The sequence below is a fragment of the Chanodichthys erythropterus genome, chromosome 15 (genome assembly GCF_024489055.1).
Source record: "Chanodichthys erythropterus isolate Z2021 chromosome 15, ASM2448905v1, whole genome shotgun sequence".
Taxonomy (NCBI): domain Eukaryota; kingdom Metazoa; phylum Chordata; class Actinopteri; order Cypriniformes; family Xenocyprididae; genus Chanodichthys; species Chanodichthys erythropterus.
This window is the reverse complement of record NC_090235.1, coordinates 38,118,800-38,144,271: the sequence shown is the minus strand read 5'-3', so window position 1 is coordinate 38,144,271 and position 25,472 is coordinate 38,118,800. Positions and strand designations below refer to the sequence as shown.

Here is a 25,472-nt window from a genome sequence, read left to right as displayed (position 1 = left end):
AACGGGCTGATGACTTCCTTGTTCTATGAAGTCCCTCCTTCAGAAATACGTAACGAGAATGCCAGCGGTTCCTGTGTTGTGATTCGACAGCTCTGAGCGCACCGTGCCCGGAAAAGTCACGCCTCTTAACATAACATGGAGATGCATGCGCTCAGTGTTATTGTAAACATGTCTTTAATTCTACCCTATCAATTTGAGCCGGAATCAGACCCTGTGATTGGACTGCGGGATGAAAATAACAGCGTTTCGACAACATGGCGACAAACACACTCTACAAACACAACTCTTGTGTATTCCTGTGGGCGGAGGTTAGTCAAAAAACTGTTTTAGTGATGTCATTAAAGAAGGAAGTAGAGGGATGTAGTCCAAACTGGCCGTTCGATGTAGGCGACTTCTGTTAAATAAAATATCTCGCTTGGCATTGAACTTTGAGCTTTCAAATTTGATTTTATTAAGATTTATAGATTTATATAAGATTTATAGTTAAGATTTTATTTATACTCTAATAACAACATTACACACTAACTAAAATTTGAAACATGGGATCACGAAGAACGGGACCTTTAATTTCTGTAGTATTTCTTACCTGAATAAAAACCCAGTTAACCCGAAAAACTTTCATAGCTCTCTTTATTCTATTGCAGCTGTTTATATTTTATTACTGACTTTTACTTGTTTTTTTTTTTTAATGAAAATAAAACTCGGCATTGAAGAAAAGTAGATTTTTGTTTGTATATGTTGTCAATTATAGTTCTTAGAAAGAAAATCGGAATCGGCAAAAATCAGTATTGGCCGATCACACTAACAAAAAATTGGAAATCGGAATTGGCCAAGAAAATTGCAATCGGTGCATCTCTACTAAAAAGCCTCTGAATCCATTTAAATATCTCTATGAACAACAGCATATCAAAACAGATAAATCAACTCATAAGCTTACAGTGTTTAAGTCTCCTCAGCTTTCATTGTCAATTGCGCTCCCTATTGTTGCCATATGCTGTAAAAGCTGGCAACCCTATTTTAACCCAGTACCTATTTTGAACACTGGGTGTCATTCCTACAGAGAGCCCCTTTTACAATTTAATGATTATCCTTAAAGTGTCCATGTGCAATATGACGTATATAAAGTGACACTGTGTTATGCCAATCCGGAGTTAAAGTGGCAGTCCAGAGTTAAAAAAGTCAAAGTTTAAGTAGCAAGTAAAAGTTATGCAGATGAGCTATAACCAGTACTAGATCCTGGATATTTTTCCTGATTCAAAGTCCGAATGGCCTGCGGGAAGAAGCTTTGCCTCATTCTCTCTGTTTTTGCTTCCAAGGATCAGAAGCATTTTCCTGAATGCAACAGAGAGAAGAGTCTGTTGTTAGGATGGCTAATGTCTTTTACAATCTTCCTGGCCCTGGACCGGTACCACGTGCTGTAAATATCCTGCATGTCAGGGAGCTTAGTGTGGATGGTACGTTCAGCTGACCGTACCACCCTCTGGAGGGCTCGTCTGTCCTGCACGGTGCTGTTACCAAACCAGGAGGTGATGCTACCCATCAGAATGCTCTCATGCAGAATGGTGCAGGTGTAAAAAGTCTTAAGCACCTGAGAAGGTAGTTTGAAGTTCCTTAAGCATCTCAGATGATACAGATGCTGCCGGGCCTTCTTCACCAGGGTGTTGATGTGATATGACTAAGACAGGTCCTGTGTGATATGAACGCCTAGGTACCGAAAACTGTCCACTCTCTCCACTGGGGTCCCATTGATGTTTAATGGTTGATATGACCTCTCCTGTTTCATGCTGAAATCCACTATCAACTCCTTAGTCTTGCTGACATTCAGGAGAAGATTATTCTTCTGACACCATCTTTCCAGGTTTTTAATCTCCTGTAGGTAAGCCGTCTCATCATTATTGGAGATCAGGCCCACCACAACAGTGTCGTCAGCAAACTTGATGATGGTAGAGGAGTTTGAAGTGGCCACACAGTCATATGTATACAATGAGTACAGCAGGGGGCTCAAGACACAGCCCTGGGGAGCTCCAGTGCTGAGGGTGAGGATAGATGAGATGTATTTGCCCACCTGTACAGCTTGTAGTCTACCTGTCAGGAAGCTGGAGATCCATTGACGTGGCGGAAGGCTGAGTCCCAAGACCTCGAACTTAGAGGTGAGTGTGGAGGGAATTATGGTGTTAAACGATGAACTGTAGTCTACGAACAGCATTTTTACGTAATTCCCTTTCCTGCAGTCCAGATGGCTCATTGTGGTGTGGAGAAGATGAGCAATGGCATCCTCAGTGGAGCGGTTCTGGTGGTATGCGAACTGTAGTGGATCCAATGTGTCTGGTATTGATGCAGTGATGAAGTCTCTGATGAGTCTTTCAAAGCACTTCATCACTGCTGAAGTCAAAGCTGCAGGGCAGTAATCATTGACCCAGGTCGAGCTGGGGTTTCTTTGGGACAGGAACAATGATGGACTTTTTGAAACATGATGGGACAACAGAGTGTTCCAGTGAGAGGTTGAATATCTCAGTAAACACTGGTGCAAGCTGGTCAGCACATGCTTTCAAAACACAACCTGTAAAACCATCTGGTCCTGCTGCCTTCCTGGTATTCACTCTCTTGAATGCCCTCCTCACGTCATGCTCCGAGATGGTAAACATGTTTACCTCTCCAGCTGTCTCAGCAGGCATGCTCTTTGTGCCGCTATTGCGCTAACGTGATTAGCTGCAGCCTCGAATTGAGCATAAAAGATGTTCAGCTCGTCTGTCAGAGAAGCGTCCACATTTCCCATACTAGGAGATGAAGTTCTATAGTCCGTGATGTTACTTTGTCCCCGCCACAGGCTCCTAGTGCTACCGTGTTGAAACTGTAACTCTAGTTTCTTCCTGTAGCGCCGCTTTGCTTCCTTCACCGCTCTGCGCACACTGTAAGATGCAGCCTTGTACTCCTCCATGTCCCCACTAGCAAGCCCCGTGTTGTAGGCAGCGGAGCGGGATCTCAAGGCATCGCGGATGGTTTTATCCACCCACGGCTTCTGTTTGGGAAATGTTCTGATGGTGATTTTCTGCACCGTATCATCCATTAGTTTCCCGATAAACCCCACAACCGCTTCTGTAAACATATTGACATCATCAGAGCTATGCCTGAACATGTCCCAGTCTGCGTCATCTAAAGCGTCCTGCAGAGCGGCCACCGATTGGTTAGTCCAGCACTTAACCTCCCTTTGAACCGGGGCTTCCTGTTTTAGCCTCTGTTTGTATACAGGCATGAGGAAGATGGCAGCATGGTCTGATTTCCCAAACGATGGACGTGATTGTGCCTTGTAACTGTTCTTAAATGGTGAGTAACAGTGGTCCAGTATCCTCTGGCCCCTGGTGGGGCAAGTGATGTGCTGCTGAAAGTTCGGTAGTGCGCACTTGAGATTGGCACTATTAAAGTCCCCCACCACAATGAGCGCAGCATCCCGATGCTGTGTTTGATGTAGCATTAATGACTCATGTAAATCCCATACTGCAGTGTCCGTATCTGCTTGAGGTGGAATATAAATGGAACTGACTATGACCAAGCTGAATTCCCGAGGTAGATAGAAGGGCAGACATTTTATGGTCAATAGTTCCAGATTTGGTGTGCAGGAGTGTAGAAGAGAAACAATACTTGTGCTGTCACACCAGCGACTGTTCACCATCAGACACACTCCACCTCCCCTTTACTTCCCCAACTCCAGTGTTCTGTCCATGCGGTAAACTGAGAAAAACTTGGCCAGCTGGATAGCGTGGTCCGGTACCGCTGGGTTCAGCCATGTCTCGGTGAAGCAGAGAAGGTTGCAATCCTGAATGTCCCTCTGGAACTTGACCCTTGCCCTGAGGTCGTCAAGCTTATTTTCCAGAGACTGGATGTTGGCTAACAGGATACTAGGTAAGGGAGCTCGGTGTGTGTGTACCCTCAGCCTATTCCTCATACCAGCTCGTCTCCCTCGCAGACGCCGATACAAGTCGCGTCCTTTGTTCCTTCTTAGGATTCTGCTCAGCCAGCGTGGGTCCGGGTTTAAAAAAGGCAAAAAGTGAGTAGATTGTACTTTAATAGATATAAGAGTGGTTCTATCATATCTAATGGTGACCATGTTGTTTAAATGGGATTTGTCACTTACGTTACATAAAGCACCATCACTTCAAAGGAATTATATTTGAAAGACTTTTGAGTAATACTAAAGATATTACTATAAATTACAGCAACACCCCTCCCCCTTTGCCTTTCCGATGCAGTTTGTGTTGATAATAGTAACCTTGAGGGGTAGACTCATTTAAAGTAATGTAATCGTCTAATTTTAGCCAGTTTTCTGTCAAATACAGCACATCTAGATTATTGTCTGTGATAATATCATTTACAATACGTGCTTTCGAAGAAAGGGATCAAATATTCAGCAACCCAATCTTTATAATTTGTTCATCGGTATTATATCTGTTTTTTATTTGTTGAACATCAATTAAATCTTTACCCTTAAATGGGTTTGGGAGTTTTTTGTATTTACTAATTCAGGGTACAGACACAGTCTCTATGTGATGATATCTAGGTGAAAGAGTTTCTGTATGTTAGGATTTATCTGACTTCTGTGACGTGAGACAGTTAACAGACGGTCGGTTTAGCCGGTCTGTCTGCTTCCTGACCTGGGCCCCAGTTTGTCATGTTTCAGCTCTAAGACTATGTGCCATACTACTAGAGAGAAGAGCGGCACCATCCCAGGAGGGATGAATACCATCTCTTTTCAACAGGTCAGGTCTGCCCCAAAAACTTTTTTGTTTTTTTCAATTTTTGGCAATTGTCTATAAACCCTATATCATTCTGCAGACACCACTAAGACAGCCAGCCATTGAGTGATGATAGTCTGCTAAGTATCTCATCACTCCGATGAACAGGAAGAGGGCCAGAACAAATTAAACTTTCTGATACTGTACTTGTGATTTCACACACCCCTTTAATGGTAATTTTTGTGATCTTTGACGGGTGAAGTTGAACATCATTAGTGCCGACGTGAATAATAATCTTAGAGTATTAACGATTAGCATTATTTGCTTTGATTTCAGGCGCTCTGGCTCCCAGCAAACATTTGTCCTGATGACTGGTGTCTCTATTTTCACGTTCTGTGTAATAGAATCGCCAATAACCGGAGCACTTTCAACAGGATTCTCAGTGGGTGCATCACTGAGTGGGGAGAACCTGTTTGATGCTCTAATCGGAATGGAAGAGCTGTGTTTTTCCCCATGACTAGGCTGTCTCATGGTCACCCAATTGCCCTGCTGTGCAGGCTCTACAGCCGAAACCGAACAATGTACAGAGTTCACTAAGTTAGTCGCATCCAAAATAGTATCTAAAGCCCTTACATTCTTGCTATGTTTAATTTAAGTTTGGATGCGTGTCTCTAATTATGAGATTTTCTCTGTCAGCCTGACTATTTCCCTATATTTATGACATGTAAATCCCTCGTCGCTGACAGATGCTAAGCATGTGACAGGCAGAGCAAGTAACAATAGAAGGAGAGCATGACATGATGAACTCGTGTGATTTGATGAAGGCAACAACACATTGAAAAAGGAGCGCAAGAGACTGATGACAAGTTAACGGGCTAGCGAAATGCTAACGCGTTGTCATAGTGATTTAGATTAAAAGATTAAAAGCTAGGGACATCAGATTAATGCGATAGGCAATATTAGATATATGGTAATGATAATATAAAAAAAACATGGAATGATGGTAAGAGATTCAAAGAGATTCGATCTCAATCTTAAATCTTACAATTGCTTTTTTGCTCTCCTTAGTATAGAAATTTGCACTCTATTGCAGGTGACTGGAATATGAGTGATCCCTTGACAACCACACTGCAAAGTGTGAATGAAAGTGAGTATGCCGGCCCTATTTATACCCTTATGTCGGCATGCAAATCTCACTGGCTAAAGTCCATTGACTCGTTTTTGTAGCACTTGGAAGTGATTGGACTCCCGGGCAAGACCCCATTATGTCAGTATCAATGTAACATTGACTGTGACTGACTGAATGGGAATCCTGACATTTTGATGTTATGCAAAAACATTTTCATTCTGTGACACTCTTGTAAGGACCACCTGTCAGCCCAAAAATGGATTCCGACAGCCTGGGCGAAGGTATAATGCGTTTATATCTTTTCAGCGCCCCTGTGAAGTTTACTTTAATTTTTAGAAGTTTCAATTTTACTTTAGCCGCTTGCATACTCTGACTCTTTGACTTCTTAATCATCTTTGATAATAGAACTAATGGGATGGGGGGAAAAATTATGTGTTGATGCATCACGATTCTCTCTCTAATGATCATATATGCATCTGTATGCAACTCCATGTAAGTGGTTAAATTTACACTGAACAAAATTATAAACGCAACACTTTTGTTTGTGCCCCCATTTTTCATGTGCTGAACTCAAAGATCTAAGACTTTTTCTATGTACACAAAATATTGTTCTCAAATATTGTTCACAAATCTGTCTAAATCTGTTTTAGTGAGCACTTCTCCTTTGCCGAGATAATCTATCCACCTCACAGTTGTGGCATATCAAGATGCTGATTAGACAGCATGATTATTGCACAGGTGTGCCTTAGGCTGGCCGTAGTAAAAGGCCACTCTAAAATGTGCAGTTTTATCAAACAGCGTGCAATTGGAATGCTGACTGCAGGAATGTCTACCAGAGCTGTTGCTTGTGAATTGAATGTTCATTTCTCTTCCATAAGCCGTCTCCAAAGGCATTTCATAACCACACCAACCCAGGACCTCCACATCACCTCCAAGATCGTCTGAGACCAGCTACCTGGACAGCTGCTGCAACAATCGTTTTGCATAACCAAAGAGTTTCTGCACAAACTGTCAGAAACTGTCTCAGGGAAGCTCATCTGCATGCTCGTCGTCCTCATCAGGGTCTCGACCTGACTACAGTTCGTTGTCATAACCAATTTGAGTGGGCAAATGCTCACATTCAATGGCGTCTGGCACTTTGGAGAGGTGTTCTTTTCATGGATAAATCCCGGTTTTCACTGTACATTGCAGATGGCAGACGGCGTGTATGGCGTCGTGTGGTTGAGTGGTTTGCTGATGTCAACGTTGTGGATTGAGTGGCCCATGGTGGTGGTGGGGTTATGGTATGGGCAGGCGTATGTTATGGACAACGAACACAGATGCATTTTATTGATAACATTTTGAATGCACAGAGATACCGTGACAAGATCCTGAGGCCCATTGTTGTGCCATTCATCCACAACCATCACTTCATGTTGCAGCATGATAATGCACAGCCCCATGTTGCAAGGATCTGTACACAATTCCTGGAAGCTGAAAACATCCCAGTTCTAGCATGGCCAGCATACTCACCGGACATGTCACCCATTGAGCATGTTTGGGATGCTCTGGATCGGCAGATACGACAGTGTGTTCCAGCTCCTGCCAATATCCAGCAACTTCGCACAGCCATTGAAGAGCAGTGGACCAACATTCCACAGGCCACAATCAACAACCTGATCAACTATGCGAAGGAGATGTGTTGCACTACGTGAGGCAAATGATGGTCACACCAGATACTGACTAGAGCTTAGATCGGGCCCAACAAATCAAGCCCGACCCTACCCGAGCCCGAGCACATTGTGTCCGAGCCCGGCCCGGCCTGGCCCGACACGTCCACTGTAATTATGAGCCCAAGCCCGATTTAAACCAGACCATTTTTAATATGTGGGCCGTTATAACCAGGGGCGGCGCCAGATTTTTTTTTTTTTTTTTTAACGCAGGTGCTGCTGTGCTAGATCATTTAGGCTACAGGGGGGAGCTGCGCAGTTATATAGGCTAAATTATATAAATACTATTAATAAATGAGCAAAAATTGGCCACTCAATATTAAATATTAAATTATTTTAATTATCATAATTAAAGTTTTAATTTTATTAAATTGAACAAGCTCAACATTCAGCATTCAATCAAATATTCTTAAATATTAATTATTATTAATAATGTTACTTCAACATATTGTTATTTCAACATAGCCTAATATGTGTGTGAGCAACAAGCAAGATGTGCATTTGTAAATTCGGTGACAGCGTGTGTTACCAGTTTCAAAAGGTGTGTGACCGCGGTGCGCCGGCGCCTCCATGTCATAATTACATTGTCTGCTATATTGCTTTTTATGTATTAAATCCAGGTAATTGGATGATGAAAAATGTATTAAAATTAAGATACAATTTATACTAAACGAAATTCACTTTAAAGAAAATCTTTCTTCAAAACAAAACTTAACAAACTTGAAACTAAATGTGCTTATTTAATGGCTAAAACACGTAGACTAAAGACTCTCTTTTTGTACAAATTGTAGCACATTCATTTAATTCTGAATTTGCACATGTAAGTTGAAAAGCATTTGTTTGTGCATAGTAAACATATCTGTAACATTTATGCATCATAATTGTGCGTGCATTTATTAATTATTATCTTAATGAATAATACGACAAGGAAGAAGCATGTAAACTGCGTTGTTTGTTTATTAAAACTAGTTTAAAATGTTTCCATACCTCCGATTTTCCTCCAGACTTGCTCAAAGTTAATTCTCCTGTTTTAATTTTTTTCTTTGCTTCTTCAAGCTCCATGTTGTACTTAAACCTTGTTTACACTGTTCGTATGGCTCCGACAAGGTTTTGTTCCATCCTCTGAGCGGTGTCAACTCACACCAGAAGCATTTCAGAAGCGAAGCGGCTGGATTCGCGAGACCACGATTTGCCTGGCCAACATTGTTTTCGTTAAATTTTTCATGTTTTTAATGGCTAAATGGTTATATTTTGTCCGGTTTGATTGTGTTTATTGCTATGCCATACTTTATTTTGCTGTAGCCATACAGATGAAGTTAACACACTTAAAATTCCAGTTATGGACAACAAAAACAAAGAAATTTCAAGTTTTTCAACTTCGAATCTCTTGTCTTCAGTTTCTGTCATTGTAGTGATGTGAAATATCAGCAGAAGTTTACAGGATTATTTTGACTTTATTTTGTATTTGAGCTGCGCGTCAAAAATAGGCGAGGCGCCTATCTTTAGCGAAGCGGCGCAGCGAGCCCCTTCTGGGACGCTTCTCAAACGCACCGCAGCGCGGCTGGTGTAAACACGAGCATTGACTAGAGTAGCCGCGAATCAGCTCCGGTAGCCGCGTCGCAGCCGTAACGTGCCGCATACGCGTGCAGTGTAAACGAGGCTTTAAGCTACTGAATAGTACAGCACGCACAGCAGGTGTGATGCGTCATGCGTGCGAGACTGCGAGTGCGAGTGGACGAGACGCTGCGCATGACACGTGACGTGCTTTATCAAGGGCCCGACCCGGCCCGGCCCGAGGACGGTGGCGGGAAATATCGGCCGAGTCCGGGCTCGGGCTCAGGCAGAGAATCTAAGCTCTAATACTGACTGGTTTTTGGACCCCCCCCGGACCCCCCCAATACAGTAAAACTGCACATTTTAGAGTGGCCTTTTATTGTGGCCAGCCTAAAGCACACCTGTGTAATAATCATGCTGTCTAATCAGCATCTTGATATGCCACACCTGTGAGGTGGATGGATTATCTCGGCAAAGGAGAAGTGCTCACTTACACAGATTTAGGCAGATTTGTGAACAATATTTGAGAGAAATAGGCCTGTTGTGTACACATCGGATGCCAATTTTCCACAAGGTAGCATGATTCTTTAGGGTCTTCATAAAAAGTCTATGACATACTTTGATTAAAATTTCTTATTGGTTGTGTAAAAAAAACACCCTTTTTACATTGTCAAACACAGCTTTGTTCACAGCGAGCCATTTCGGTGCATGTCCTTTAAATGATAATGAGCTACTGTTCACCCCACCCCTATCGTCAGTGAGCGGGCTGTAAACTCTATTTGGCAGGTATTGCATTGAACTCACCATTCTTATTTATGCAGTTTTAAATGCTCAAAAACGATTAAAATACATTTGAAAATTACTTGTTAGTCATTAACTAACACTTTTATAAACCTTATTGTAGTGTTACCATGCTATCTTTACATAAAATGTACACAGTTTGTAATAAGACAATCACCTTAATGCTTTGTTCTTTATAAACGTGCAGTTATGAATTACAGTAAGAGGTTCTAATTAGAAATGACGACATATGTTTGTTCAACTGTATCATTTTGATAATGAACAAGCTGTGATGACACGTTTCCAGTACTTTGTTGTGTGTGCATGAGGCGCCGGTGTAGTGAGCAGCACATTCCAGGGCCCAGTTTATGGCTGGGCCCCTCTCTGTCCATAACAGCGGATAAAGGTTTGCTACATTTTGATTGTTTGTGTTAGTCCACCAAGATCCAAACTGTCCAACGCCATCAGATACAGATGTAAGGACGACATCCAGATACCTCTTAGAGGCCAAGAAGAAGTAAGAGTACCAATCCCTATTTTACTTTGTGTCCTTGGATGGACAAAGTAAAAATCACTACACCGGCACGATCAAACAGCAGTCTTTGCAAGGGACTTGCCTCATCTTCATTCAGAGTTTGTTGTCGTTTGTTGGAAAATCATACCACATTGCTCAGACATTCCCCGACCCAACAAATGCCGATTAAACATGTTCAGTCGGGTGAAAACAAACTCCAACCAGTGGCAACAGACGCCAACAGGGGCACTGTAATGATTGTGGACTCATGGTAAGATCCATTTGCAGCTTTTATTAAAGTGAGAGTGGTCGTACAGGCAGGGTCAATCAGAAGCAAACATGAACTGCAAGGAACAGGCAGAATCGTGGTCAAGGAACAGGCAATGATCAGGACAGGCAGATATCACTCACAGGTAGGTAAACGAAGCAAGGGTCAGGACAGGCAGCAACGGGTCAATAAACAGAGAACAGGCAGGAACGGTAACAATATACAGGCAGACAGGGAAGACTTCGCCGTGAGGTGGTGTGAGTGAAAGTCCTTTATAGTCCTGATAATGAGCTGCAGCTGGGTGTGGTGATTAGTGATAGTGTGCTAGGCTGTATGTGGCAACAGGTGATTGGTGTGGAGTGAACATGTGACTGGCAGGGAGGATTGTGGGAAGTGTAGTCCGGGAACTGACAGGAGCAGACGGTGATCATGACACACACTAGGCTTCGTCCTGATCCAACAAACTCCAACAGACGTGTTTGTTGCCTTTTATCTGTGCAGTGTGAACTGGCCTTTAACTTTAGCTGCATTCATCGTTGAACTTGCTAACTAGCACATTATTAGGAAAGGTGATTTGCAAAGATTAATAAAAAAAAAAAACTATAACGTTACTCAGGGATGGGCAGTATTTATGATACATGTATTTCAAATATGTATTTCAAATACAAAATAGTATTTTGTAATTTGTATTTGATAGGGTTGATGAAAATGGCTTTGTATTTTGTATCAAAATACTTTAGTGTTTTGTATTTTTGTATTTTTAAAATACTGTAAAATATTTTATAAGAAGTCTCCATGATGATACTCTATAGTTTGCAGAGACTTGTTGAGATCAGAACAGAAAACTGATCCATATGAAAGCAGGTGGTCAAGAAACGTGCAAGCTGCCAGCTTTCCATCAATTTTTTAGCATGAATTGCTATAATTTTTAACAGTTCATGTTAAGTTTTGGTGTTCATTTTGGTAGCCTAGGAACATTATGTACATTGATAAACTATTTAGCCTAAGGCCTAGGCTTAATAGTTTATCAATGTACATAATGTTCTTGAAAACTATTATACTGAGCAGCAGCCCCATATATTTATTATTAACAATCAAATGATTAATTGGTTAAAAAGTTGCTATGAATACAGGTGCCTTCAGTTGTCTTCTTATGATTGACTTGTCAATCAGTCAGTGTTGCTGATGCAAAGTAGGCCCTTCATTACAAAACACCAAGTAACTAAATTAGGATACAGTTATGAGTCACTTACAAACATTAAACTGTTGGTTACTTTAAAACTAACCTTCATCTGGGAGATCACAGGGATATGTGAATATTTTATCTGTTAAAGCCACAGTATGTACATTTTCACCTCTAAAGATTGCTAATTCAAAACAAAGGCGAAGCTCGATGACACTTTGATTTCACGGAATCATGAGATGTGTTGTCTTCACGTCTACAGCCGGTGGAAAAGAATCAGGACAGGACTCAGGCAGAAATCATGTTCATGGAGACATTATTAACGTTACTGTAGTCTGAAGCAGAGCAGGACCGAATGGTTAAGAGCTGAACGAGGCAACTGGAGCGATTACTAATGAGAGACAAGCGCGAGTACGACACATGTCTCAACAGCAGCAGATTTTTTTTATGCCACATTCGCCACTTCCACTTCTTTCGGTAATGTGCACGTAGGGTGAAACAGTGCTGTTTATCATGTTAGATACATTTGTGTTTTGAAAGTTGGTATAATGCTACTCTGTGCGTTTGCTCAGCAGCTACTATGAGACACATGTTGCACACTGCAGTAAGATAGATCAATATTAGTCACGGTAAAACATGGTACTCGCGATAAATCAAGAAAACGAGATTCAAACAAAAAGACTTAGGGCCAGATTTACTAACAACTTGTGCCTCTTTTGGCGTTAAAAAACTACTGTCGGGATTTAATAAAGACAAGCAGTATAAAATTAGCGCTGAAAACGCGTGGACTGAGTTGTGTTTGCAGCTGACCTTATTGCATTTGCATTTGTAGGAGTTTCCCTTTCAGATGCAAAATTTATAGGAGGAGAGTATTTAAATGAATCACAGAATGCAATTTACTAATGTTTGCACTCGTCACTTTACTGGTATTTACACCATTATTTAACGCCCTAAAAAAGCATGTCTGAACCCATTTTGTGACATGGCTTGCAGAGAACAAAGAGCACGTGGTAGAAGGATTATTCATTTCTTTGAAATGCCAGAGTAAGACCTTATCTGAACATATCAGTTGCATCCCAAATGACGCACTATACACTATGCACTTATACACTATGTACTTGTGCACTATGCACTCATCCATGTAGTGCGTGAATTGTATAAGGTTATTTTGTCATTTAACAACGGAGTCCGATCCTCCCTTCCCCTCCACTACATAATTAAAGCTGCAACAGTTGAGTGCACGAAGTGTCCAACATTCCACACTTTGTTTTTTCCGTTAATTTAGTGCATCATCCGGGTATTTAAAGTGCACTTTTTCTTTTTGGAACTTTCAGTGTGAACACACTACTCGCACTATTTATACTTAAAAACGTCATAGAATAGTGCACAAGTACGCGAATTGGGACGCACCTACTGTTTGCCTATAGGCCAACATAACTTGACAAACTATATTATACAGTATATGTGTATGTGTTTGTCAGATTACATGTTAAGTTTTGCCTGTGTCAACCCGCACCTGATGAGAACATCAGCATCAGGATTCAGCTCTGTTTATTTGCGACCCAACTCTAATTTGCACTGCTCTTGGTAGATCGTGTTAGTCATTATGTAAATGATCTTACCGTGTCTGTGTTCTTTAATTTGCATGTCAGCAGATCAAATGCAAAACTTGCCACTCCCATCAACACATTTGTGGAATTGCGGTCTCATGCTAATTTTCCCCGTTTAGTAAATCTGGCCCTTAATGTGTTAAGCGATATAACATGATGAGTTTTCTGTTGATGAATGTATCCAAACAGTTGCTTCCCTGTCTAATAAAACTCATAATATACAGTACTAAAGTGTCTTTGATGTTTCCATGGTTTCGACAAAATAAAACGGGAAATCGAGGGTAATGATGTCATTGATAGGCAACACACTGTGTGTCTGTGTCCTGGTTAAAATTGCTGATTTCTCTGGATTTAGAATTTCTTGAAAACATTTGGGATAATGTAAGTACACAAGTCAACAAAAAATATAACATTGTTTAAGGGGTTTTTGAATATTTTAATCTACAAATCCTACATATTTGTGCTTTTAAGTGGTTGCATGTGTCAGATTTATTGCATGACTCAGGCAAAGAAAAGCTGTTGCTATCAAACATTGTTTACTTAATCAAGTCAGTGTGATGGTGAAGGGATGATCAAATGGACCAACTGATGGAAGGTTTGCAAAGAAATTTCATGCTCCCTTGTAAAAGTATTTTGTAGTATTTTTAAAATACAAAAATGCAGTAGTTTATTTTGATACATGTTGTGGCTGCTGCATTTTGTAGTTTATTTTGATACATTTAATGTTAAGGTATTTGGTATTTTATTTTAAAATACATTTTGATTTGATTTTTGCCCATTCCTGATGTTACTCACGTTTTCTGGAGGTACTGATCCATCCTTCAGGAACTTTTTAGCAAAAACAACTTTTTAACGCATGTATAGGTAGATCCGGGGGCGCATTCCATTAAAAAAACAAAATGAATCCACTGCATCTTCAGCGGCTCAGATGTCGAGAGTAAAGCACGACTGCTATGTTCATTCTCATATCCAATTACAAAAATCCTCAGTTGTTTTGGGGACATTCTTGTCTACACCGGCGTGGCATCTAAAAAATGGTGCACTGTTTACAGCTCATTCAGGGCATGTCTATGCTAAAATGGCAGTGTCCATCAACAGTCGTGGGAGGGGCCTGTGCAAATTTACATCACTTTACCAAGAATCTGTGAGTGGCTTGAACTGACAAAGTGCTTATGATTTGTGGGGATTAAAAAAAAAACAAAGCACTGGGTGGATTTTTATCATTATAGAGTGGTTGTGTAGACACACTGCCAAAACACATTTATGTCCAAACACCATGTAAAAGTGAATTTTGCATCCGATGTCCCCTTTAAGGAAATAAACAGACAGGACAAACCATATCTTATATATTTCAAAAGAGATCAGTGCATTAGTGTGAACGCAGCTTATTAGATCTCCCTCTGTCTATGAAATCATCAGTAATAATCAAACAACAGTTAAGCTGAGAAAGAGGAAAAATCACTCACAGCACTTTACTATTAGCAATTAAAGGCCCCACACACATATAAAGCTGTTCATGGGACAGCCCCTGCATATCTCTGTAACCTATAGCCACTCCTTATATTCCAAGACCCTGTCCCAAATGGCACACTTCTATGCACTTTCGGTAAAATTGACTTTTTGTCAGTTTTAGGTTTCAGAAGAGTGCTTGCGAGCGCCTCCTTTGCGGCCATATTTATGCCCTCGATGTGCACTGGTGCAAGCTCTGCAGGAGACTAGAGTTACTAATGATTTGCTCTTATCCTCAGATCGTGGTTGTATCTCTCTATTAGTGTTACTGGATCTTAGTGCTGCATTTGACACTATCGATCACAATATTCTTCTAAACAGACTCGAAAACTATGTTGGCATTAGTAAAATTGCATTGGCATGGTTCAAATCATACTTATCTGACCGTTATCAGTTTGTAGTAGTAAACGATGAGATGTCATATCAATCACAAGTTAAATATGGAGTACCGCAAGGCTCAGTACTAGGACCGTTGCTTTTTACTCTGTACATGCTACCGTTGGGAGATATCATTAGGAAGCATGGCGTTAGTTTTCCTTGTTACGCTGATGATACTCAGCTCTATATTTCTTCGCGCCCTGACGAAAATCACCAATTCGCTAAATTAACAGAATGTATAGCTGATATAAAAAAACTGGATGACCAGTAATTTCCTATTACTAAATTCAGGAAAAACAGATTCAAATTTTTGGACCGAAAACTTCTTCATGCAATAATCTAGAATACTAGAATACTTGATGGCTGCTCTGTTAAGTCTTCGTCGTCAGTTAGGAACCTGGGTGTGCTCTTTGATACCAATCTTTCATTTGAAGGCCATGTTACTAGCATCTGTAAAACTGCATTCTTCCATCTTAAAAATATATCTAAACTACGACATATGCTCTCAATGAAGAATGCAGAACAGTTAGTTCATGCGTTCATGACCTCAAGGCTAGATTACTGTAACGCTCTATTGGGTGGTTGTTCCTCCCACTTGATAAATAAACTACAGCTCGTACAAAATGCAGCAGCTAGAGTTCTTACTAGAACTAGGAAGTATGACCATATTAGCCCAGTTCTGTCGTCACTGCATTGGCTTCCTGTTAAACATCGTATAGATTTTAAAATCTTGCTAATTACTTACAAAGCACTAAATGGTTTAGCTCCCCAGTACCTAAGTGAGTTCTTAATACATTATAGTCCTTCACGTTTATTGCGATCTCAGAATTCAGGCCAGCTGATAATACCTAGAATATCAAAATCAACTGCAGGCAGTAGATCCTTCTCCTATTTGGCACCTAAACTCTGGAACAATCTTCCTAGCATTGTTCGGGATGCAGATACACTCTGTCAGTTTAAATCTAGACTAAAAACGCATCTCTTTAACCTGGCATACACATAACACATTATCAGTTTATATTTTCAAATCCGTTAAAGGATTATTAGGCTGCATAAATTAGGTCAGCCGGAACCGGGAACACTTCCTATAACACCAGATGTACTCATTACATCAGAAAAAGAATGGCATCTACGCTAATATTAGTTTTTCTGTTTATCCCGAGGTTTACCGTAGTCAACCGGATCTGGGCCGTATCCAGCTTAGACCAAGGACCGGTGCCATGACACGACCACAACGCAGCCCTGAAGTATCAGCAGAGATCGAGTCAACTAGGTCATCCATTGTGAAGACATCATCAACACGACAGCCAGTGCCACAGTTCCTCAACAGTCCGTCTATAACGGCGTTATGAATACAATCCTCGACTGGACACGACCACAATGCAGCCCTGAAGAATCAGCAGAGATCGAGTCAACTGGATCATCCATTGTGAAGTTTGGGTTCCTTTCCGCTGTCGCCTTTGGCTTGCTTAGTTGGGGACACTTGACATTTGATATTCAGTAGTATTCTTGACATTTATTCAACAGTGCTTCTGATCTGCATGCATTGACGCTATTATTTAAGAGCTGCTGTGCAGCCAAATTATGTACAAGTTATCAATGTTAAGCTGCTTTGACTCAATCTGCATTGTAAAAAGCGCTATATAAATAAAGGTGACTTGACTTTACTCATCTAGTTATTATTACTTTGTGTTGTGGAACTTTGGGTTTGAGAAAAGCGCAATATAAATGTATTATTATTATTATTATTATTATTATTATTATTGAATAAAAAATAATTGCTCATGTTACATGTGTGTAGCATCTTTGTTTGGATTGTGATTACTAAAACGTGCACACGATTTACTGTTTCTTTCCCTCGATTTATAAATCATGCGCATGATTTATAAATCGAGGGAATTAAATAGTAAATTGTGCACACAATTTAGTAAATCAAGGGAATGAATTAGAAAATCATACGCACAATTTAGCCTACTATTTTTTTTCCTGCATGTCATGTCCGGGGGTCCGTAATTCACCTGACTAGTACTTGCTCACACATTCCCATGTGTTGATTATATGATTATTGAAATGACGTTTGTTGGTCATTTTGTGCCAGGGATAAATAAAACTGTGAAATTTGGGATTTTTTTTTTTGTAAAATTTATTTATGTTGGCCAATGATGCTTTTAGCAATTATTTAAAATGCATCTGATCTGCACAATCATCTAGAAACATGTGAATCAACACCACAACAACTGAAGCAGCAAACTTGCGAAACCGAACATTTATGTCACTACAAATACTTTTGGCCATGGCTATATGCTGTACCAGATACTTATAATGTACAATATTTAACTCAAAAATTTAATTATTGGAAAAAAACCAAAGCATTTTCTGTGGATTGTTAGTGAACGTCTGTTTATAATGTAAGTTGAATGTGTTAAACTGTTTTGAGTGTTACTGTGTTATGTTTGCTGTTGTGTACAATATTATTATTATCATTATTATTTTTATTATTGAAATGCTGTTAGCATTATTAATGTATTATCTGCAGAGATGGCTACCCAGAACCCCCACGTGTCACGTTAGGTCAAGGGAAATTGATCTCTGGTCTGGATGAAGGCTTGCAGGGCATGTGTGTGTTAGAGAGGAGAGAGATCACTGTGCCACCCCACCTCGCACATGGCACCAATGGAGGTCAGTAACCATACTAATAATCACCATACATCCAAATAAACTTTTATAACTAAGTTTTTAGAAAGACAATTCTAAAAACAGATTGTGAAAAGTGATGTTTCAATGTAATTGCACCAAAACATAGTGAAACATAATAAATCTCCTTAATAGGTTTCCAACTTAGGCTGTTTCAAAAGGTTAGCAACAAAATTATGCTATTTTCTGAAATAGCTATTTATTAAGGAACTTAAAGGAAGCATCACAGTTACATTCCCTATAGAAAATCATCATACCCCTTTGAAATAGTTACTTTGTGTTGTACTGCCTAAAATCAAACCCCATAAAAAAAAAAAAAAAAAAAAAAAACATTTCCAGCTTTATTGCCTTAGTTTTGCCTTACAACAAAAAAGAGAAGAAAAAGGCAACAGTTCTGATTTTTTTTCCTAAAAAACTAGAATAACAGGGTTGGAAAAATCATCAGTCCCCTGATTTAATACTTCGTAGAGCAATGTTTTGCTTTAAAGCTGCAGTCCGCAACTTTTTTTGCGTTAAAAATTTATAAAAATTATATAATGAGAATATACAACATGAATCCATTTTCCAAACCGTGTTTTTGTCTTATCCAGAATCATTATGATACACTTATAACAATTGTTTATATTTGGACTATTTCAGACCAGACTGAAGGACTGAAGGACTGTAGGACTCGCCGCAGAGTATCACAACTGTGTGACTGTTCCTACACAAGACGCGTGCAGTTCTGTTTATTAACCGCTAGAGGGCCAAAAATTGCGGACAGCAGCTTTAATTACAGCCATTAAGATTTTTTTTTTATGTCTGTACTAGCTTGGCACACCTAGATTGGGGAATATTTGTCCATTCTTCCTAGTAGAATTGCTCAAGTTCAGTCAAATTCCGTGGTGAACAGCAATGGACTTCTCCCTTCAAGTCCATCCATAGATTTTCTTTTGGATTTAACCCTTACTGCACACCTCCCATTTTGGCAAGTTCATAAGTCATTCTAGATAGACACATAATTAACAAATATTTAGAAAGCTGGGACACCTGGGAGTTTACAGTTCCAGACTCAACAGTCTGATAAGCTCAAACAAAAAACAAAACAAATCAATGTCCTCCTGGCATGGTCATTCGGTTTGGACGGACGGCCTGATCTAGGCAGTGTGTTTATTCCGAAGCAATCAAAACCACTACAGTTGATGTCAATTGGGGCAGTTAGCCTGGTGTTTCATCTGGAAGTTGATTGGTTGCACCTGAGCAAGTTTATAATGGTATACTTTAAGGTGCTGATCACTTTACCAAACCAGGTATTTCACTAATTACTTGATAATAATGCTCTAGAATGTTTTAAAGGTGCCATAGAATGCTTTTTCACAAGATGTAATATAAGTCTAAGATGTCCCCTGAATGTGTCTGTGAAGTTTCAGCTCAAAATACCCCATAGATTTTTTTTATAAATTTTTTTAACTGCCTGTTTTGGGGCATCATTAAATATGCGCCAATTCAGCATGCTTCCCCTTTAAATTGTTGCGCTCCCCGCCCCCGAGCTCGCGACTCTATAATACATTGCATAAATAAAGTTCACACAGCTAATATAACCCTCAAAATGGATCTTTACAAAGTGTTCGTCATGCAGCATAACCGATTATGTAAGTATAGTATTTATTTGGATGTTTACATTTGATTCTGAATGAGTTTGAGGCTATGCTCCGTGGCTAACGGGCTAAAGCTAACATTACACACTGTTGGAGAGATTTATAAAGAATGAAGTTGCATTTATGAATTATACAGACTGCAAGAGTTTAATAATGAAAATAATGACAGCTCTTGTCTCCATGAATACAGTAAGAAACGATGGTAACTTTAACCACATTGAACAGTGCATTAGCAACATGCTAACGAAACATTTAGAAAGACAATTTATAAATATCACTAAAAATATCATGATATCATGGATCATGTCAGTTATTATTGCTCCATCTGCCATTTTTCGCTGTTGTCCTTGCTTGCTTGCTTACCTGCATAATGTCTGATGACTCGGCTGTGCAGCCTTGTCTAATGCCTTTAACATGGGCTGGTATATGCAAAATTTGGGGGCGTACACATTAATGATCCCGACTGTTGTGTCACAGTCGGTGTTATATTGAGATTTGCCTGTTCTTCAGAGGTCTTTTAAACAAATGAGATTTACATAAGAAGGAGGAAACAATGGTGTTTGAGACTCACTGTATGTCATTTCCATGTACTGAACTCTTATTCAACTATGCCAAGGTAAATTCAATTTTCAATTCTATGGCACCTTTAAAATGTTATTTTCACTTTAATGATGAGGGTTATAATGTGTACATACAGCTCAAAAAATTTGACTTAATTTATTTTATTTTCCAGGGTGTAATGTTACAAAAGGTAATGGGTATGATGACTTTCTATAGGCACTGTATATCCTTTACTTAGAATCCCAAACACAGAATGCATTGCAAGCTCATTAATATAAGTGTCAGGAGAAATATTGACTACATTTACATGCTGTTACAATCACCAGCAAAAGTGCCCTTGAGAACCACCAGAGGGAACTCCACATCAGACTATTGTCATTCCCTCACAAGCTACAATTCCCATAATTCCCAGTCTGAACTCCTCAGCACTCATTACATTTAGCTGTTGCTCATTATCTCTGTCTATATAAGCCTGGGGCCGTATTCACAAAACATTTTATCTTACCACTAAGAGTTCTCCTAAATAGCAGTAAAAGTTCTTAGCTAAGAGTTTTCTCTTAAAACTTATTCACAAATCTGCTGAGACCAGCTTTTACTAACGAATAGAGAGAAGTCTTAAGCTAAGGGCGGGGTTGACCTTGTTGCTATAGAGTATACACACAGTGATTGGCTGATGGGGGAGGAGTCAGCAATTTAATCATAGAAATATTGTAGAATGAAGTGTCATGCTTCCATATTAAAATAAAGGTTTTAAAATACAAATGTTGTCCTATTCAAATACATATTTTTTTTTTTAATAAAAATGTTGCCATAGTCCAAATAAAATGTTGCCATATTGTTGCCATAAAGGTTTTAAAATGTAGACTAAGTGTCACTAAACTAGTATATACAGTTAATTGTCCACCTCTTGGATGTCTGCATCTCAAGGGAATGCAGAATTCAAGTGACAAATTATGTTTTATAAACAAAGTTTTGGAGAAACGCATTCGAACAGTCTTTCTAATCAGCTCGAGAGGAGGAATACACAGACGAGAGCCGACTCACCCATAGTTCCCTTTCGATACTTCACTCGTACTGCGTATGGGGAAAGGTCTCCTTTTTCCCCGTTACTGAAGCCTAACGCAGTGTAACTGCATCATCATTGGTTCACTCATAGACAGGTTGTTGAACCAATGATGGCGCGGCATAGCTGCACGGCTTATGGCAACAAAGCCCGCGAATATTCCCGCCGAAATGGGCGGGGTAGCTATATAAGCAGGCGCTTCGCCCTAGGATTTCAGTTCTCTCTCCTCCAGCAACAACTTCATATTTCTCTTCGCTGATCTCTGGCTGATGCCTTTGCCGCCAGGAAGAAGCTCGCCTTGGAGAAGTTCGAAGAGGCTCCCGCAGCAGACTGAGCTGAGACCACCGAACGAAGACAGCGCCAGCGCCCTCGCAGACTGCCACCTCGAGCGCCGCTCTTGAGCCGCCTGCTTCCCACTTCCGGCCACCTCTCAGCGCATCTCCTGCCGCCATCCGGCACCGTTTAAAGAGCATTTCCCGCGGCTTAACGCCGCTCTCTAAAAGAACTTTCCCAGCGGCTCTCACTGCTCTAAAAGACCTACAATCGCGTTTTCACGCCGGCGGCGTTGCCTCAATGCCGCGCCACAGCTGTGGCACATGCAGAGCCCCTCGCTCCGCAGATCTTTGCTCTCTAGCAGCTGTTCACCGCACCACCCTCTTGCCGCCTTCAGATTCTGAGAGCATTCAGCTCATCCCCTGCCGTCTTCCGTCAGGTGAGTACAGAGCTTATTTTTCTACTTTCTCGCTGGCGTTTGCTTCAAACGCTGTCTCTCCGAACGCGTCATTTGCTGGGTCCTCCCCCGCGAACCGCCCTCTTAGCTGAATTTGACATGATGCTCTCCCCTGACTTAGGTGAGACTCATGATACATTTTCTATCTGAGTGTATTTCTCCTTATCTCAATGCGTGTCGCTCGCCGGTCCCTCCCCCGCAAGCCGCGTTAGTTCAGAAATATGACATGACTTTCTTCCCTAGCTTGAGTGAGAAACATGTTATATGCTTAATTTAATGGAGCATATTTCTGCTGTTTGCACTGAGTCTTCTCTACGTGTTGCTCGCCGGTTCTGCCCGCGAGCCGCGTCTATTGAGAAATATAACATGTCACTCTCCCCCCTCTTGGGTGACACCCATGTTATATACATTCAGTTTATATAGCAGATTTTTGCAGAAGTTATCTGAATCTCTCAGCTAAATTTGACATGATGCTCTCCCCTGATTTAAGCGAGACTCATGATACATTTTCTATTTGTATGAGTGTATTTTTCCTTATCTCAATGCGCGTCACTCGCCGGTTCTGCCCCGCATGCTGCGTCGATTGAGAAATATGACGTGACGTTCTCCCCCGACTCGGCCGAGAAACATGTTTTTATACTCTATTAATGGAGCTGATTCAGTTTGCGCTGAGTTTCTCTACGTGTTGCTTGCCGGTTCCGCCCCGCAAGCCGCATTCTCGAGTTAGACATATGTTAAATATATATATATATATATATATATATGCCGAGTTTGCTGAATTTCTCAGCGCGTGCTTGGTGGAACTAACATGCTCATTATGTTGGACCTCTGTTCATGTGACTTGCTGGCTCTGCCCTGCAAGCCATGTTTATTGAGGAAGAGCGGTCTCACTTCCGACACCGCTCAGCTAAATATATTTTGATGCTCTCCCCTGACTTAGGTGGGACTCATGATGTATATTTTTTCCAAGAAGCATATATCTGTTTGCTGAGTTCATGAGGACGCATGAGCATTTCTAAAAACTAGCCGGTGTGCGGGCCCCCTCCCAGCGGCCTGCCACCCGGCGCCATTCAACCCCTTGTCACGCGGGCCTGGCTGGCCATCCCCGGAGTATCGTGTGGGTTCTGGGGATAATATCTCAAGGCTACTCACTCCAGTTTGCTCCGGCTGAAGCCTTTGCCGCCTGGAAGAAGCTTGCCTGGGAGAAGTTCTCACCGCCGTCGAAGAGGCTCCCGCAGCGGACGGAGCTGAGACTGCCGAATGAAGACAGCGCCGTCTCGAGCGCCGCTCTCGAGCCGCCCGCTTCCCGCTTCCGGCCACCTCTCAGCGCATCTCCTGCCGCCATCCGGCGCCGTTTAAAGAGCATTTTTGCTTCAAACGCCATCTCTCCGAACGCGTCATTTGCCGGGTCCATCGACTGAATATATCTTGATGCTCTCCCCTGACTCAGGTGGGACTCATGATGTATATTTTTTCCAAGAAGCATATATCTGTTTGCTGAGTTTCTCAGCGTGTCGTTTGCCGGTTTCACCCCGCAAGCCACGTTCATGAGGATGCATGAGCATTTCTAAAAACTAGCTGGTGTGCGGGCCCCCTCCCAGCGGCCCAGCGCCATTCAACCCCATGTCATGCGGGCCTGGCTGGCCATCCCCGGAGTGTCAAGTGGGTTCTGGGGATAATATCTCAAGGCTACTTGCTCCAATTTGCTCGCAGACCCCCGCGTTTTGGCGGGGTGCTTCCCACTTCAGTAAACACGGACGATACTCACGTCCTCCGAGCCGAAGTGATGTCTCTGTTAGAGAAGGGGCCTATAGAAATAGTCTCCCCCTCAGAGAGCGATTACAGCCATTACTTCCTCATTCCCTAGAGTGATGGCGGTCTCAGACCCATCTTAGACCTCAGATTCCTGAGCCTTTCCCTCATGATACGGAAGTTCAAGATGTTAACGCTGAAGCAGATCCTCGCGCAGGTTTGCCTCGGGGACTGGTTCTGCTTGCTGGACCTGAAAGATGCATACTTTCACATCCAGATAGCCCCCCATCATAGGCGATTCTTGAGATTTGCATTCGAGGGTGTGGCTTACCAATATACGGTCCTTCTATTCTGGCTGTCCCTAGCTCCTCGCACTTTTACCAAGTGCATGAACGCAGCGCTTTCCCCACTGAGACAGTTGGGAATCCGGGTTCTCAATTATCTCGACGACTGGCTCATCCTAGCCCAGTCACGAGCCGAGCTGGAGCATCACAGATCCGTGCTACTCAGTCACATGGAGTGCCTGGGTCTCAGGGTCAACTTTGCCAAGAGCTCACTGCTCCCCAGCCAACGTATAATGTTCCTGGGTGCAGTCTTCGACTCAGCAGCTCGTGAACTCAGTCAGGAACAGAGCCTATCTCCCTCTGAAGTTCTTCTAGAGGATGCTAGGTCTGATGGCATCCGCCTTCCTGGTCCTGCTGGTTGAAGTTTCGGGTCCCTCCTCACGCCTGGCGGCGTGGCCGCCTGCGTCTCAGAGTCAATCGAGCCTGTTTGACAGCTCTGAAACCCTGGACGAACCCTGTATGGTTCAGTCAAGGAGTACCCCTTCAGGCGGTGTCCAGAAGGACGGTGCTCTCGACAGATGTGTCCAACTCAGGTTGGGGCGCTCTTTGCAAGGGCAATTCGGCCTTCGGCTCGTGGACTCACGAGGAAAGCCATCTGCACATCAACTGCCTCGAGATGCTGGCAGTGGCAAGCTCTTGAAAAAGGCTTCAGTAACGGAGAAAAAGGAGACCTTTCCCATACGCAGTACTCGTTCCGTATCTCAGGGAACCGAGGTTACGTTAGTAACCGAGTACGTTTTCTCTCTTTCTTTCTTCAGCTGTATACGTTATACAAAGCAAAAGACATGCAATGATATTTGGGCTACAGATGCCAGAAATAATGCTTGACTCTTCTGTGTTTGTTGCAAAGATATATATATAACTAGTAACTAGCTACTTGAGTAGTTTTTTCGGTAGCACTTTATTTTACAGTACGTGTACTTTCCTGGTACATATATAGTAATTATGTTGTACATACAGGTAAAAGAGTGGTAACACAAGGTACTTACCTGACATGTATGTAGATGGAAACTAATAAGAAACACTGCTGTAATTGTCAATGGTACATACATGGTAACTACTTTGTACCTATAGACAAGTGTTGGGTAATAACAGGCACTTACTTATTACTATATATGTACCAGGAAAGTACACATACTGTAAAATAAAGTGCTACCGTTTTTTCATTGGATACTCTTTTAATCTTACTCAAGTAACTATCAAAGGTGCTATAGAGGATGTTTTGTTTCATACATTTTTGCAATATTAATTGAAACTGTCTTTACTAATTGATAAAAGACTATTTATTAGCTGCACTGAAAGGAATAATATCAATATACATCATCTG

At 41.4% G+C, this 25,472-nt stretch overlaps 1 protein-coding gene across 2 annotated transcripts in view; it reads left to right on the top strand.

The window, feature by feature from the left end:
* Positions 1 to 25,472, top strand: part of fkbp10a (FKBP prolyl isomerase 10a) — a 179,581-nt gene that overhangs the window by 116,928 nt on the left and 37,181 nt on the right. For both annotated transcript variants that reach the window (XM_067411835.1, XM_067411834.1), the window contains one exon: positions 17,901 to 18,043. In XM_067411835.1, the coding sequence (XP_067267936.1) occupies positions 17,901 to 18,043 (143 nt within the window). The remainder of the gene's footprint in view (positions 1 to 17,900; positions 18,044 to 25,472) is intronic.